This window comes from Triticum urartu, chromosome 4, assembly GCF_003073215.2.
Source record: "Triticum urartu cultivar G1812 chromosome 4, Tu2.1, whole genome shotgun sequence".
Lineage (NCBI taxonomy): Eukaryota > Viridiplantae > Streptophyta > Magnoliopsida > Poales > Poaceae > Triticum > Triticum urartu.
Window position 1 is genome coordinate 447,734,182 of NC_053025.1, and position 17,462 is coordinate 447,751,643.

Sequence of the window (17,462 nt, forward strand, 5' to 3'; positions counted from 1 at the left end):
ATACCTCTAGTTGGCTTAAATTCTTCAACTTTTCCTTCATTGAACAACACTCGAAGAGGCACCGACGAAACACATCTCATCACCCCTTGTACCCAAGATTTGCTCAAACCCAACTCGAGTATAACTTTTTCCTGCAAATATTTCCACTCCACGTGGTCATAGAGACATAGACTTTCATCATGTCAAGCTTCAAGCAACGCATGCTATTTTCTTCCCTCTTAACTTTCATGAAGTGCAAACATTCATATACAGTAAATACATTGTTAGTAATGAGCATGTCTAGGACAAAATCAGTTTTCTGGAAAGAAATGATCTCCGAAAGGACGAGTTTTGATCGGTTAGCTAGCACTTTAGAGACAATTTTATACATCACATTGTAAAGCTAATGGAGGGTACAAAAGTGTCGGGTTTGATACCTTAGGGGTGATAACAATGAACATTTTATTGAACTCCTCCAGAGTTTCCTCTCCATAAGGAATCTACAATAGAACTCCAATTACCTCCTCACGACAAAGTTCTCATTTTTCTAAAAGAAATGAGCCGGCAAGCCATCTGGTTCCGACGCGTTAGTTGGGAACATATGGAACAGAGCATGCTTGACATCAAGTTCAGTATAGACACCACACAAAGCTAAAGCTTAGTTTATCTCGGTTGTATCTTTACAAGGCACATGTGAGAGAACCTCCTCAATTCCAATAGTTCCTTTATAGACACAAACATATTTTTATAGAAATTTGTAGTCATAGGTGCAAGCTCTTGATGATCCTCACTAAACAAGCCATCCGGCCGAGCTAGCCTATCAATTTGGTTCTTCTTCTTTCGAGAGGTGGCCTTCTTACGAAGGCTTTATTGTTGTCCCTTTCCGCCAACCACTAAAAACAAGCAAGTTGTTGTGACTTCTTTTTTAGGCAAACCACATTTTCTTTTGAAGGTGTGGATAGAACCCACATTTTTTTGGAGCGGTGGATTTGTTTTGTTTGAGAAACAGATAAAAGCCACATACTTTTTTGAGGGATAATAAAAGCCACATAACACATTCTTTAACAATCCCATCTTCATTGAAAAGCCAGCCTAACAAGGGCAACCCCGGAAGATAAAAGGCCGCGCTCATTTAAGCTGGGCTAGGCTGATACACCAAAGTAAATGCGGCCCGGCCACTACACGACCTCCCGTCGGCCCAGTCCACACGGGCTAGGGTTTTATAAGAGCGCTCTCCGCGAGACTCCCACGCCTCCTCCCAAACCCTAGCGCCGGCGCCTCCACTTCTCTGCTCCCTCGTCTCCTCTCGCGCAGGTATCTTATCTCCCTCTCCCCCTTCCTCCCTCCGCCGCCACCCCCCCTTTCCTGCTCGTTGCTGATCCGTGTGCGCTCTGCGAATCCAACCCTTGCGTCTGCAGGGCCCGACGAAAGGGAAGCAAGATGTACACCGCCAGGAAGAAGATCCAGAAGGACAAGGGCGTCGAGCCCTCCGAGTTCGAGGACACCGTCGCGCAGGTGAGCGGCCCTCCCGCGTCCCTCCTCTCCGGCTTCTTTTGGCCATTCCTTTGTTTTCCCCGAACCGCTCTTCGTTTGGATCTGTCAAGGTCTGACATGCCTGTGGTGGTTAATATCTTGCAGGCTTTCTTTGACCTGGAGAATGGCAACCAGGAGCTCAAGAGCGACCTCAAGGACCTGTACATCAACACTGCAATGTAAGTCGCCGTTTGCTACATCTAAGACCCTCCTGATCTATTTGTCGGGCCGATTTATTTGGTAGTGGTGGACGCGTTCTGATACGGTCGCGCTTTGTTTGCAGCCAGATGGATGTTGTTGGGAACAGGAAGGCCGTGGTGATCCATGTGCCATACCGTCTGCGCAAGCCCTTCAGGAAGATCCATGTCAGGCTCGTCAGGGAGCTCGAGAAGAAGTTTAGCGGCAAGGTGAATTGCTTATACTTGTTTGCTTTGTTGTGCTTCGCTTTATCAGTTCCTGTCTAAACGCATGTTTAAGTTGCTACACAATTGTTGTAATTTGTAAATAGTGTCTTGCAGTAGCAGTGCTGAACAATTAGATATGTTATTGTAAGAAGCCGACTGAGTATACTAGAATCTATTATATCCATTTTAGGATGTGAATGTCAAAATTCATGGTACCCCAGAGCATAATACATGACAACATCATTAGTGTATGAAGTTGGTTAAGACAAATGTATCAGCTCAAGGTGGCATCCATGAGCCTGTTTGCCTCAAGTTTTTCCCTTGGTTGCATTTAAATGAAAGCAAATTGCTCAACAGGTATCCATTGTTGGCATCTATAATAAGCTAATTGCAGTGTTTAAGCTGGAGTTCTGCTATTCTGATTTTCATGCTTGTACTGTAAATCTTTGCCTCCAAGCTTATTGGCTACACTTGAAACTCCTTGCACTTTGTCCCAGATCATCACTGTAAAAACTGTAACATGTTGTTTAGCTGCAGGAGTTTAAACATGTTTAAACTCTGAAATGATGTTGATAAAAATTGAAACAATGGAATTTGATAAATGTGCTTCACTTGTACAGGATGTTGTCTTTGTTGCAACAAGAAGGATCGTGAGGCCACCCAAGAAGGGTTCTGCTGTTCAGCGCCCTCGCACCAGGACCCTGACAGCTGTTCATGATGGTATCTTGGAGGATGTTGTGTACCCAGCTGAGATTGTGGGGAAGCGTGTCAGGTACCGTTTGGATGGTGCCAAGGTCATCAAGGTAGTCTTTTGAACTTTTCAGTTTATTGATCATCATGTAAATACCCTGTGAGAAGTTGAAACATGCATATACTCATTTGGTGGCTGCAGTTGTAGTGCTACAACTGGTACTGTTTGATATGATGCTTGTTTGGCAACTTCTTACATTAGTCTGGCAGCACCTTGCCCTTAGCACTCTGCTTGCGCTTAGCACTCTGCTTGATTGGCAAGCAATTCTAGTGCTGATCTTATTCTTGGTGTTCTTTCAGATCTACTTGGACCCGAAGGAGCGCAACAACACTGAGTACAAGCTGGAGACCTTCTCTGCAGTCTACCGCAGGCTTTGTGGGAAAGACGTTGTCTTTGAGTACCCTGTGACTGAAACTGCCTGAAGATCCATGCCTTGAATGTCCTCCATTTTCATATCTTTCTGATCCAAATGTTTTGGTTGAGGTCTCAGTTAGTTGTGCTATCAATGTATTCCAGAAACATAGTTTTGTTAACGATCTGGGGTTAGGAAGTTTGATGGAGATGGCAATGAACGTGAACAATGTTAAAGTTTTGAGCATTTAAATTATGAACCTCTGCTCGTTTATCTTGTTGCACTTGATTGTCATTTCTAATTGTTCAACATCTCTGCCTAGTCACTGCAATTCCCTATTGCATATTGAATCGTTTGCCTGTTATGTCATATGTTTGTGCTCTTCTCTCTAGTAAGTATTTTGATGTTTAACTTACAATCCGATCAACATGATGTAATATCTCTAGCTAATTGCTTTGATTAATATATGACATGCCCACCAAAATTGTATGGGATAATGGAGATGTTGCAGCAGCACCACAGCTGTCTACAACTGGTTGCAATTGCAACATGATTGTTAGCCCCTTGCATCCTTGCTGTGTGGGCAATGCTGGAGTGGGAGGGGCTGCAGCAACAGAGGCGGTCAGTTATAGTCAGGGACAGCGTGGAGGATGTGTGGTTGCCTTGGGAGGTCGCCGACGACTGCCGAGATGGAGAGGAGGGCCGGGGGACACGTGGGGGCTGGAAAGGAAGAGGGTGGCGACGGTGAGACTGGAAAGGAAGAGGGTGGCGACGGTGCGATGAGAGTGAGGCATGTCGGCTGAGTGCTTCTTGTTGGCAGTGGCGACGGTGCGTTTGGTGCCGTGTGCATGCACGAGGGCTGTTTGGTGCGTGTGCATGCACGAGGGCTGTCGGCGGCTGATCGGGCTGAGGCCGGAGGTAGAAGACCCGAAGGATATCTTGATCTGCAACAAACCCCCCATTTCGCTCATGCCTTGCAACAAGGGCGGCGTTGCAAACCAATGTATGGGGTTGCTACGTGGCGCATGATCAAAATTTGACCGGATGGTCATGGAGGCGATTGACGTGAGCCGGGTGAGGCCAACCGTTTCTGAAACTAAATTCATATTTTATATGCTATCAAAATTATATGTTTATGAACTTTATTTGAATGTAAATTTAGTGATATGCTCTAGATGTACAATGCATTTCACCCTATAAACCTGATTGGAGAGTATGATAAACTTAACTGGATGAGTACTATTTTCATTTGTAAACAGGGGAGTACATTGACAAGAAAGAGGCGGGGGTCTATTATATTTATCGAAGAAAGCAATATTTAGTATGAAAGGATAACTAAATACAAAATGACTTGTAAAAGGCAAAAGTACACCGAAAACAATATTGAACAAGCATTAAGGTTGTCCCGACAAGATTTAGTAACCCTGCATGACAAATCTTAGAAATCTGGCAATGAATACCCCTACTGGCCCTTCGTGGGTGACTGGGTGTGGATCGGACGTCGTCAAGATATGGAGTTGGCCCTTCGTCGGCACAGATCGGCCAGGGGATCTAAGTCAAAATAAGGACCTCGGGCTGGAAAGAGGAAGAAGGCCGTTTCTACATCATCAGGGAGTGACCGTGTTGGTTGTTTCTGTTTAGCGCAATGTGGGGCTTATCTCAGCCAGCCTTGCGTTTTGTTTGCGTTCAGCTGATGGTAAATTCATTGTCGAGAGACATGAATGAACTTAGAATGGGAGGTCAAACAGTGAACCATGGGGATGAAATTACTGATACAACTCAGAACTATAACTGAAATTTCATTCTGGTCCTCACAATATAGAGGGCAAGCTTAACCGCCGAGAAACCTAGCTCTAGCCAATGAAACATAATTGTACAACACTATCTATGTTCTTCACAAATGACAGGAAATTGCCAGACCCTGTGGTGCTCTCGTGCCCTGGTAGTACAGTTAGGAGTGTTGCTTAAATCTAAGCAGCCCCCCTTGCTTTATTATTTGCCCCTATAATATTGGCGATTCATGTCTCATGCGCCAATGTTCTCGATGCTGGCACCTTTGTTGATCCGTTTAATGATTCCTGCTATAACCTGGTTTATGCCAGACGAGCAAAAATAAATAAAAAACTAAAGATCATCACAGACTCTGAAGAATTGTTATCCAGTCAGAAATTATTATGAACCTATCTTTACCTTTCCAGGTCCGAGTTCATAGCTCTTCTCAAGGCCTCTACCCAAAAGAGTTGTCACAGTAGTCTCCCAATGCACAGGAGAGGTTACCTGTTTCTCCACTCAGTTAGTCACACACAAGTCATTGTATAATAGGTGCGACACGAATTCAAGTATAGTCTAGATCCAATACCTGTTGTGCCAAAATCTTCTTGATTGTCTCAGGATCGGAGTGGGGCTGTGCATCAACATTGGAGATTACTGGGATTCTCGGTGATCTAATCTCTGTAGCAGCCAATGCAGACTCCAATCTCGAGACAGCGGGTTGCATGAAGCTTGTGTGGAAAGCACCAGCAACAGCTAGGCGAACCTGGAAAGACAATTGTCAACATCATATACAAACCTTTGATTATATGCTATGCAACAGAGGAAACGGTTTTCAACAATGCCTCTTAGATTGACAGCAACAAGGCAGTCACTTTTCCTAATCCCCCACGACAAGTCACAGGATCAAGTTACATATTAGTATACAGTTACCCCCTCTATAAACAGTATACACCATGTTAGAATGCATGTAGTGAATTTTTCTTAGCCTTCACCACCAATACAAACAAAAGCTTTATAAATTGATCACAGGAAAATGGTACGACCATCAGACATTTCACCAATTGTACTCTTGCAATATTATTCTATTATCAGTACTATGGTCTGTTGTCTGACATATTCCCACCAAAATTTATAGTCAAAGTTGCGTAACAACGAAGATCTACAAAATGGTTTATGTTTTTGACCAAGGGAGCACTATTCAGTATAATGACCTTGCGCAGTTTCAGTTTTCAAAACCACTATAAATTACGATAACCAGGTTTCACACTTTATTGTAGGTATATACCAAATGTTTACATACATGGACCATTGTCGAGAAATTGGATGCATGGGAACACTAACCGTCATTCTGGCCTTAAAAGACTTTGCTTTGGCTTCAACTGCTTCAATACCCTTCACACCACCAGAAACTGCATAGTTACCCTGTAACAAGGTATTACCATGCTAAGTACCTTAGCAAGCCTCAGTAGGAAACAAATAACCTCAGAGTCAGGAATGACTTACAGGACAGAGAAAATTTGCTATTTGAACTCTTTCCTTTTCATCCACATCCTCATTTGCAGCATCGCATAATTGTTGCACCTTTTCTGAATCTAGACCAATGACACTAACCATCGCACTATTGGCAGCGTCTGAGGCATCCTACAAAGATAAAGACCATGAGCAATCTATTTGGAAAGTCAGAAACTCAAAGCACACATATCTTATTGGCACTAACCTGCATGGCTTCTCCTCTAAGCTTGACAAGCTTCAGACCATCCTCAAAGCTGCATGTTGAAAACTGCTTAAGCATACATACTTGACACACTGAAAAAACTAAGCTATGGGGCTATTAATTTGACCATCTTGTCACAGGTATAGCAGATTGAAGATGATGTTCACCAGGATTGAATTTAACATATACTCTGAGTTAGCTTCATTCTGATCATGAATTTAAATGCTTATATTTAAAACAGCAAATGCATGATTTCACTAATGGAACAAGGGCAATACCTAAAGGCACCAGCAAATGCAAGCGCGGTATATTCTCCCAAGCTGAGACCACATGTGACATCTACGGAGTTAATTACAGATTGGCCTTCTTCACGTGCGCGCAACACTTCTACAGCTGCAAGGCTGGTAACATATATAGCTGGCTGCAAAATGGTTTTGTTCGACAATCAGTATACAGCTCTAACTGGCAAGATCAGGAACTGTATCTGAACCAAATCATCCTTCACAATCAAATGTATGCAGCATAGCTGAGAAAAATAAAATGCAAAACAATCTTGTGGGTTCCCTTTTGAAGCAACATGGCAGGCTACAAAGCATGGATGTTGGTACAAAAAATACTTAGCTAGCACTGTAACTGACTAACCAGATTTAGCACTTAATAGGTATTCATGGCTGAAAACTATATTGCCCTGAATGACTATTAAGGAGACATGTTTCGGTTGCTAACAGTAAGCAGCAGCGAAGGGTAGACACCTAAGGATACTACTTGCACGGATATGAAAACGAATAATGTAAAATACAGTGGGAGCGAAGAGTGAAATTCAGAAACCTGACTGATCACTGTTGAGTTCAGCTTTTCTTTTGGTCCATCGATGCAAAGATTCAGCAAGTCATAGCTACATTGAAAATTAAACAAGCATGAGCATCGTCGTTTTTCCCTTTGGAATTGTTATGGACACTTGTTAACTTTAAAGCGTAAGTTTGCTAGGGGGAGCAAACAGGTAAATCGTATCGGAGGTTTGTAGATACCCAAGTATATCATTTGCCTTATCAAATAGTTCTGCAGCTGCTCGAACATTAAGAGCTTCTTTACCCATTCCAACAGCCTGAGCACCCTGAGAGAAAAAGAAAGCATAAACACACATAAATGAGGCAGCACACACGATGCACATGTAAATGTATCATTGTAATTAAAATAATCTCGTAGGAGAACCTAATAATCACAAGCTAATCTCTCAAGGCCAAAATATGATCCACGCCAACTGAGGCAGTGAAGTGATTCCACACACGATGCACATGTAAATGTATCATTGTAATTAAAATAATCTCGTAGGAGAACCTAATAATCACAAGCTAATCTCTCAAGGCCAAAATATGATCCACGCCAACTGAGGCAGTGAAGTGATTCCACACACGATGCACATGTAAATGTATAATTTCAAAATTTAAACACCTTCGCACGAATAATTGCATAACGATCACCATTACCACAACTTAGCTAAGTATAATTCTGGTTGCCATAATGTCATGCGTGTATCAGACACGTCAGCTAACGAGCGAGAAGACTGGTACCTGGCCGGGGAAAAGGAATGCGGTGGTGGGTTTGTAGTCGGCGAAGAGCGTGTCGGCGCCCGCTGCGACTGCCGACCCGACGGACACTCTAGTGGAGACCCGAGATCTGAATGGCGCCCTCAGGTTCGTCGCCGGGCTCGGCGCGGACGGCCTGAGCAAGGCGAGCGTGGAAGCCATCGGAGAGTCCGAGCGGAGGCGGCGAGGAGAGAGGCGTGGGAGGCGAGGAGGGCGGAGGAGCATGCGAGTGCGGCCGCGAGCTATGTAGCTTGGTGGGTGGCTTGCTGGCGAGTAGCGGGGCGGAGGGGGGCGGAGGCGGAGCTCACGAGGTCGAGCGATACGCCAGAGGCCGCCCGTGTGGGCCTCGAGCTTGCGTTAGCTGGGCTTGGCTGACTACTGTGGGCTCGTTTCAGCTTTCTCCCGCCGTAGATCAGCCTTCTCAAAAAGAGGCAGGTCCAACTGATCTCGATCATCAAACTAAGTCAATCCAACGACTTAGACTGTTTGAATAGCGAGTGTTCAACGTGTTTAACGTGTAATTGATATCATACCAAATATTACATTAATAACAAAATTAACACACAAATAATAGCATACCTAATATCTGCGTGCAACTAATATATTGCCTAAATATTAACATACGTTGCACATGCACATTTACTAGTAAAGGTGAAAATTTAGCCATCTTTGCACGGGCTCATCTATTCATTCATTACTATTGCCAAATTTAGCCATCTTTGTCGGTTCATGAGGGACATAATTCGTTTCTCTATGACAACGCACGATTGAAGCTTGCATGATATCACACGCTAGATGGTAGCAGTCGTCGAAGACAATATCAGCTGCCCCATATGACCGTCCTTCTTTGTTCATCATCGGAATCATCTCAGCAATCCCCTAAAAAAGGGAAATCACCTCGGCTACATCAGAAGTTTATAATCAATATGTTGCACCCAACTGATTGGGCAAGGAACATGCCGAAGAGGCAGGCACTGAATTCAGTCGATACGACATCGGGGCACCATGAATTTTCTTATCATTGGCGACAATCATGTCTCCCTTATCATGTCTGAGAATATTCAACTAAAAAACATTACATATGAGAATATAACCAACTGACGCATGTGAGATCGTTATCGAAGGCAACATCCACAATTAACTTTACAATACCTAATGTTGGCTTGATCCAGCCACATCTTTTTGCCTTGGCCTTCGGGGATGACTCGGTTGTGAAATTCGCCATTAGAGCTCACAGAGAAGAAACTGTCCTGCTGGACGCGACACGCTAGCTGCGGCGACGGAGCGGGCATCTACTGGATTCATACCCGGAGTGGCAGTGAAGGTGCCCGATTGATGGATCCGCGCCCGGGTGGCTCCAAAGGGGGAGATCGGGTCTCGACCCAGGACCGAAGAAGCACGACCCGTGCGGCTATCTCCTCCTCGTCTGACAGGCGGCGAGCTCCTAATCAATGTTGTCGTCGGATCTGGACCGTTCAAACTTATATATGCTGCTCACCATGCCAAAGGTGGCTAGAGATGACTGGGGCAGAATGAAGTGGACTAGTTGAAATGGCTAGGGTTTCATCTGGGGTGGAGATAGAGATGGGTTTTGTGGGGTCAAGGGTGGGCCGACCCGATGTGGAGGACGCATCCGGATGGCCTCAAATCCGCCTCACATATGGGCTGAAAATGATGCTGCCGAACAGGCCAGACATATGAGCTAGGTTTGGGTCCGTTTTGATGACAATTTCTTGTCCAAATTGCATACAGGCTGTCCGCCTAGATCTATGGGAAAGGTAGGGGGTCCGGCTAAAGATGCTCTAACATTGGTTTGCACTCATGATTATAACTTATTTTATGGTTGTTGTATCTAGTTAGTGTGAGAATATTTATTCAATTCAGTAAAACTCTATGGTCACATCTAATAAGGAACTCATCCAACTATCTGCGACAATCGAAACAAATCAGTGATGTTACACCAATTTCATTAAAATTTTAGATTGTTTTCAGGTCAAAACTTTTCAAGTTTGACCTACTATGTTCAGAAAATGTTATGCTATACAACAACAAATACATATATATTATGTGCAAATATAAAGATTCTAATAAAACTAATTTAATGTTTGGAGATGGTTATATATTCTTCTTTGAAGTTGGTCAAATTTAAATACATATGCTCTAAAACACCCAGTAACCGAAGGTGAAGAAAAAAAACTAAAAAAAGAAACGAAAAATAAAAATGAAAAAAGGAAACAACAACGCGTTCTATGCTGCTACACCTTTCTTATTACTGGAGGTATATAGGCTGTGTTTTAACGCGCCAGACTGAGAAATGGAAGCGTATGCGTCATGGACGTGTTCGGTTACATTGCCGATTCAGTCTGGCCCGGCGAGCCTGGCTCTATTGAGCCGGTTTGAGGAGATGCAGGCCAAAAAAACCCGGATGCATATAGTTTGGTTGCCTGCATGCCCCTAGTTACATGAGACAACCATTTTTGATTCAGTGTTTGGTTGCCCGCATTGCATTAGGTGCACATATGACATAGTGTTTAGTTGCAACCTGCATAAGATGTTGTCACCACTTCTAACTAGTGGTGACCTTACCACACACAATCTGAGCATAGTACCAGCTAGTTAAACAAATGGCAGTTCATCCTAACTACAATCAAATGACAGATCAAATTATTAAGAGCCATTGGCTAAATAGAGGATAGTTCATCGGTGTTGCTGCTTCATCTTCCTCTTCTGCTTCTTCTTCTGCTGCCGCTGCTTCTTCTTCCTCTTCTTCTGTGCTTCTGCTGTTGCTGTTTCTTCTTCCTCTTCTTCAAATCCTGCACTGACCTCTCTTAAGCCACATTGCCTCTGCCCACTCCAACCTTTTGTTCTTCCAAGCGTCATTGTCAAATGCCTCCACACCATGGCCAGAGCTAACAACATCGTCAGGCCCGACCTCTTCCTCCTCAGGCACGTGTTCATCAAAGCCCCACTGGAGAATCCAGTTATGCAGAATGCAATAAGCAAGAACTAGCTTAACTTGAGTGGAGTATGGGTGGAATGACTTCTGATCCAGGATCTTAAACCTATTCTTCAGAGCTCCAAATGCCCTCTCAACAGTTACTCTAAGGCTGGAGTGTCTGAGATTAAACAGCTCATGTGCAATCCTAGGAAAGTTCCTACCAGAGAACTCGTTGAGATGGTACCTTGTTTTCTTAAAGGGTGGAAGAATACCCGGCCGACATGCATAGCCAACATCTCCAAGGTAGAACTTGCCGTCGGGGATGTTGATCCCATCAGGTCAACTCATGCTGTCAGTGAGAATGTTTGCATCATGTGCTAATCCCTCCCAGCCAGCCAGCACATATGTGAACTTCAGATCAAAGTCAAAAACAGCAAGCACATTCTGGCCTGTGTAGTGCTTCCTCCCCCTGTATGCTGCGGACTGTGACCTAGGAACTCTAGCAGTGACATGAATACCATCTATTGCCCCAATGCAGTCCTGAAAATGGCATCATTAGCCTATGTTAGTGCTGAACTTGAACAATACAAGCATATCAAGCTATGAAAAGTGTATATTGTCAATGCTCACCTTGAAGTATGGATACCATCTTGGGCTTCCGCGAATCTTGGGTGGAGTCTGGCCAGATGGTCTCCTGATCATCTCTCTCTAAGCTCCCTAGCAGCAAAAAGCACCTGCTTGAAGTACGTAGAGATGGTCTCCATTGATCTCCTGAACGTGTTGTGAATGACCCTGAACCTTTGGTTATGGCCAACAACATGGAGGAACATGGCCACTTGCTCTTCGACACTGGTGTTGATGCTATCTTGTAACAGGCCCCTGCTCCTGAAGGTCTCAACAAGCCTGGAAAATGATGCTCTTTTCATTCTAAGCATCCACAGAGCCTCGACGTTATTGCAGTTGTAGATGTAGTTCAGAGTTTGGATCATCTCCTGTTCCCGGGGAAATAATGGACCATAGCGGATCAACGGTCTCCCAGCACGACGAACAACTCTCTAGTGCATGAACATGACCCATGCCTGAATCACACTAATCAGTGATGCTGCCTGGATTATCAGCCTCATCCGTGCGTCCATAACCTAGTCGACATCGACGGTTCGTTCAATGGGAATTCGATCCTACACCTAGCTTAAAGGCCTAACCACTGAGCTAACAAAGGGGGAGGGGGTGCTGCTTACCGGCATCGGAGACGAGGACGACGTAGGGGGAGCCATGGCACAGAGTAGGTCGACCAGACGATGGCCAACAGTAAGGGGAGCATCAGATCCGCCGCAAGCGCCGCCGCCGCCGCCTGTAGCGCAGATTTGAAATCGCAGCCATCGCCGGTGGTGAGACAATAGCGAAGAAAGGGGGCAGTGACTATGGATGAGCGAGTGAAAGGGGGGTGAGGCTAATTTGACGCCGGGACGGCTCGCCAGATTTCCATCTCCCGCCATCCCCCTAGCTCGCGCCTCGCTCCCGCCCGTGCGACCTCGCGCCGCACTCAGCCTGGCTCGCGAGAAACTGCCGATCCGAGGGTTTCCAACGAGTCAGGCTCTGGGCTGCTTTGAGAAGCGTGCGATGTAGGCCCAACAGGACAATCAGGCAACCAAATAGGCCTCTCCCTTCCCGCGCGGGCCTAGTTGGGTTCGGTGCGGGCAACCAAACACGCTCCAGTGTTTGCTTGCATCCACTGTTTCAACTTAGTCGAATAATATAAGCATGCACGAGGGCGACTTGACGGACACGGACACGGCTGCTTGCGCGCATCGATATCGCCCACAGGCCAACTGTTCGCGAACTCTGCACAAGCACCATGCTGAACCAACCAACCAGCCGTCGGCGGCGACCGTCGTCGACCGACCGCGACGGCCCCATGTGATCGATCTACTAGCTGCGTACATCCCCGTACTATCAGGATCATACATGCCCACGTCACTCGCGTGTACGAGCGAGCACCACACAACTAGCTAGGCGGCAGACGCCGCGTTCCTGTACGTGCGCGTACGAGGGCCCTGGAAGGATCACCGGAGATACACTTTGCGTGCTCTCACCAAATAGACCGGCCGCGCACATGCCGCGCACGGAGATAAAGACAGCCACTACGAACTGACGCTTTGGCCTTTTTTTTCTTGACAAACGCCTTCGGAGTTTAAAAAATAAATCAACAGTGCTGCTATTTGAAGACGTGTTTCTCAAAAAAAAAAGCTTTTTGAAAGACGTCAACTTGGAGTATTCGCTTTCCCCACTTGGGCATGCTGGGCAGGGTGCAACTAGTGCGGTTCGTTTTCCTAGCGACAAAAGCCTTTCATTTGCTTATTTTTGCAGGCCAAGTTGCATGTCGATGTTGGGCTGTAGTTGTACACTTGTACTTCGCTTCTCTGCTTTTAGAGTTGTACTTCAGCTATAGCCCAAGGAGGAGGAGAAAGAAAGCGATCTCGCCTGACGCCGAGCGCTTCCTTCCGCTGTCGTCCTCCTACGGCTCCCCTCCGCCGACAACCCTGGTCGTCGGGGTCGTCGGTGGTGAGGAGGGTTGTTGGATCCACGCGTGTGGACTATTTTAGGCTTTAGTAGTTTAGGTTTTGGGCTGTTCATTGTCTTACCTTCGACGGCGGTGATGGGGGCGCTGAATAAATATTTTTCAAATCCTACCCTAACTAGGCGATCGGTCCTATGACTGGGGATGTATTTGGAAATCAGTCTGCTTAGGTAAGGATGACATGGCGACGGCAGCATCCTCGTGGTGGACGTGTGCCCTCAGACTTCGTCCTTGCGACGATGTTTGCTCCAGCGTCGGCGCGGGGCTTGGGAGGTAGTCCAGAAGCGGATGCAGATTGTAGTCTGCAACGGCGGCATCTGGAAGATGATAGATCATGTGCTGGGTTTGTGGTTCATAGATGGCGGGTATGGTTTTCTCCTTCGACGTTTTAGTCCTGCAGGGGTGGCAGATCTGGATTTCGATGGCGTGTACGGGTGTTGCCCCGGGCTGATTCGTTGTAATGGTTCCACCTTTGATGAGCCACCTTGGAGGTTCGCAAAGCTGCATATCAGCGATGGAGCCGCGTCGAGCTCGGATGAGGAGGTGATCCGTTTGTGGTGATGCCACAGGCATGTGACGGGCGTTGGTGTCAAGCTCATAGGTTTCTTCAGTCTTGATTGCTATTTTCCTTCTTGGCTGACGTTTCCTTGTGCAAAGACTAGCGTTCTGCTGTCATTTCAGTTTTGTCAGGTTGGTTTGTACGTGACTTGTATTATAATTCTTATGATATAAATGAGACATGTACTATGATCCCATGCAAAAAAGGTATACTTCAGCTATCTATCCCACCTAATCAACTTTTTTTCCAATTAAAGATCTTTCCAGAAATTAATTTGTAAATTTGTCTCAAGAACGTCTATAATCACAATAATATGTGCATTTTTGATCGGTGCTACAATTGCACTATATAGCTTATTTATGGTAGATCAAGGTATTTGATTCATTGATCCTACACCTCCCTCCCAGCTGGCTTGTGTATCTCCCAGAAAACCAAAGAAAAAAAAGGAAAGGAGTCTTCATGTCATGTTATTGAGGACCTTGTTTTAAAAAAACGCCGTCTGGGAGTATTACCAGGACCAACTAGAAAAGTTTTGGGTTCCCCGACATCGAATACCCTAGAATCATCGATGGCCTCCTCCGAAGGGGTCCGCGTCCCCGTTGCGTACTATGTGTTGGAATTGCATGGTTTTTGGGATTCATGAGTTGCATGATCAAGCACGTTAGTTTGGACCAGCGGTACCTTGTGTCATCGAGGCACATATTGCAAAGTAATGCGTGGACGGTTTGGCGGCTACCGTGTGTCTTGATAACACCTATATTGTCTGAAGCAATAGACGGAGTCGAAGACTGTGTGGAGAAGCCCAATTTGTTTTGAGTATGATGAACTAATCAAAGTATCATATTGATATGGAGGTGTAGGAAAATAGGAAGGATTCAATGAGGTTAATTTGTTGGTATGGGGAGGCAGGAGGATATATTGTTGGAAATATGCCCTAGAGGCAATAATATTGTATTATAATATTTCCATTTTTATATTAAGAGTTTATATTTCATGTTATAACTGCTATGATCCTAGAATATGTGATTCGGCGGAAAACTCATATGCATGTGTGGAATGATAAGCGGTAAAGAATAGGTTCCTACTCTCGCCTCTAAGACTGGCTCAAGTGTTCTTGGTGGATCTTAGGATATTGTTAAGTGTAACGATAGTCCTAAAGCAGCATTGAGAGTATGACATTAGAAGAACTTTCATACTGAATTGGCCCAAACTTGTTTGTCATACTTTGAGATAATATCGTCTGAAATCAATTGATATAACACGGAGTGTTAATATGTGTTTTAGTTCCTTAGACCATGAGAGTATCATAGTCACTTCTTACTGTATGGTGGTCTTTGGGGTTGCTCAAGCATCATCTGTAACATATTGATCATAACGACAACTTACAGGTTCATCAGAAAGTTTGACAAGGGACTAGATAGCTCAAGAATGGGATTTGTTCCTCTGACAATGGAGAGATATTCTTAGGGCCATCTCGGTGTGATGGCATCCATCATCGTTTGTCCAGACACAGGTGAATATGTCACGGGGATGTCGGAACATTTCAACGAGAAAGAAGAACAAAACTAGCAACGAGAGTGACGGTATAGTGAGCATGTGTATGACTCAAGATGATATCGGCACACCTTGGGTTTTCTAAAGTATCACAAAGCAAAGGGAACATCACATGATAACCAAAGGTTCACTCAAATATCATTCGTGTAATCATAGGGATCGACACGGACGTCCACGGTTCCGCTATCAGTCATTGGACGAAGGCGTTTCGTTCATGTCTATGATTTAACGAACCTATGGGATCATAGTCTTAAGGTAATCACGGTACATGGAGTGTTAGTAGGACAAGAGTATCGGGGATTTATTTGTGGAATTGTTTCATTAATATTCGGAATAGTTTCGAGAGGAACCGGAAGCGTTTCGGGGTCATCGAAAGGGTTTCAGAGTTTATCGGGCGCTACCGGGTATTACCGATAAATAATATGTAGGTGTAAAATAATTCTGAAGATGTTAAATTAATAATAAAATGCTCTAGTAATTGTTAGGAGGCTTTTATATTTAATTTAATATCAACAGGCTTTAAAAGGCCAAGAGGTGGAAGTAGTAATGGGTCACCATGGCCCAATAGGGAAGACTCCCCACTTTTCCAAGTGGGGAGGCCGAATTGGAGTGGGGGAGGAGGAATCCTCCGCCCCTTGGTCGACACACCAAGGAGGGTCTTTCCCTCCTTGGTGGCAGCCCCTCCTCCCCCCTCTAATCTATACTCCATACGTTCCTTTATATAAGGTGTATTTGTTTTTTCAAAAGTCAAACAAGTGCATGTTTGACTGAGTTTTTAGAAAAATATATCAATATACACACTACAAAATTTATATCATTTGATTCATCATGAAAAGTAGTTTCATAGTTTGTCTATTAGGTATTCCAGATGTTGTTATTTTATTATATAATCTTGGTCAAACATTCAAATGGTTGACTTGCACAAAAACCAATACACCTTATATTCTCGAACGGAGGGAGTATATAGTAGAGGATTTGCCCTTTGTGATACACAACTTTTGGAGCCTCCTCTAGTCTTCTAGTTCTAGTTCTAGTTGATTCTAGTTGATCAATTAGAGGTTGACCTAGATCCTCTAATCCTCACAATTAGAAGCCCGCTGTGGTTCTAATCTCCTCCCTCTAATTCTTCGGCGATCATTAGCTCTGGATGGCAAAGCACTGCCAGATCATAAAGACCGCACGCTTGCAACCAAGTAGAGAGGCCATTTTTTCATCTTCAGTTCGAGGGATCATTCATCAACGGCTTGAGGGACTCCAAGTATGATCTACAATGACTCATCTATTTCCGCTGCACTCTTGAGTCGGTACGACCGTAATGCAAACCGTTTATGCATCTTCATATTGTTCCTTGGTGTTCGTAGGGCAATTTTTTGTTTTCCACTATGTTTCCCAATAGTGGCATCATGAGTAGTTCTATGAGTAGATGCTGGTTTTGATCTAGATCACATCTGGATGTGAGGTTTTGATGTTCTTGTTGTGCTTCCCTCGAGTGCTACTTCGGTTCAGTTCCTTGACGACATGATGTAGCTTTGTACAAAGTTTCGGCAATCGATCGGTTATGGTTGTCGATGATCTGCTAACAGTTCTTTGGGCTTCATCTTAGTCCAGAATAGTGAACTGTCACGTGACAAGAGGGCGACAAAGATGAACGATCTTCTAGGGGGTCATGCATATTTGATGAAGTTTAGTGTGGGGCTAGTGATTTTTAATTAAGTCTCTTCCCTCACACACCCTGAAAGTT

At 44.8% G+C, this 17,462-nt stretch overlaps 2 protein-coding genes and 1 pseudogene across 2 annotated transcripts; 1 reads left to right on the forward strand and 2 right to left on the reverse strand.

The window, feature by feature from the left end:
• Positions 1-1,145: 1,145 nt before the first annotated feature.
• LOC125551971 (40S ribosomal protein S7) lies at positions 1,146-3,302 on the forward strand. Its single transcript, XM_048715396.1, has 6 exons — positions 1,146-1,293; positions 1,398-1,494; positions 1,618-1,691; positions 1,796-1,919; positions 2,537-2,719; positions 2,967-3,302. Exons 2-6 carry the CDS (start codon positions 1,420-1,422, stop codon positions 3,087-3,089), a joined length of 579 nt encoding a protein of 192 aa, XP_048571353.1. The 5' UTR covers positions 1,146-1,293; positions 1,398-1,419; the 3' UTR covers positions 3,090-3,302.
• Positions 3,303-4,780: 1,478 nt separating this feature from the next.
• Positions 4,781-8,440, reverse strand: LOC125551970 (malonyl CoA-acyl carrier protein transacylase). Its single transcript, XM_048715395.1, has 10 exons — positions 8,078-8,440; positions 7,535-7,620; positions 7,335-7,401; positions 6,785-6,927; positions 6,510-6,558; positions 6,296-6,433; positions 6,134-6,214; positions 5,379-5,555; positions 5,210-5,296; positions 4,781-5,107 (listed from the first exon to the last, which is right to left on the reverse strand). The coding sequence occupies exons 1-10, from the start codon at positions 8,315-8,317 to the stop codon at positions 5,045-5,047; spliced, it is 1,131 nt and encodes a 376-aa protein (XP_048571352.1). The 5' UTR covers positions 8,318-8,440; the 3' UTR covers positions 4,781-5,044.
• A 2,458-nt stretch (positions 8,441-10,898) lies between these two features.
• On the reverse strand, positions 10,899-12,166 carry LOC125554789 (annotated as a pseudogene).
• Between the last annotated feature and the right edge of the window lie 5,296 nt (positions 12,167-17,462).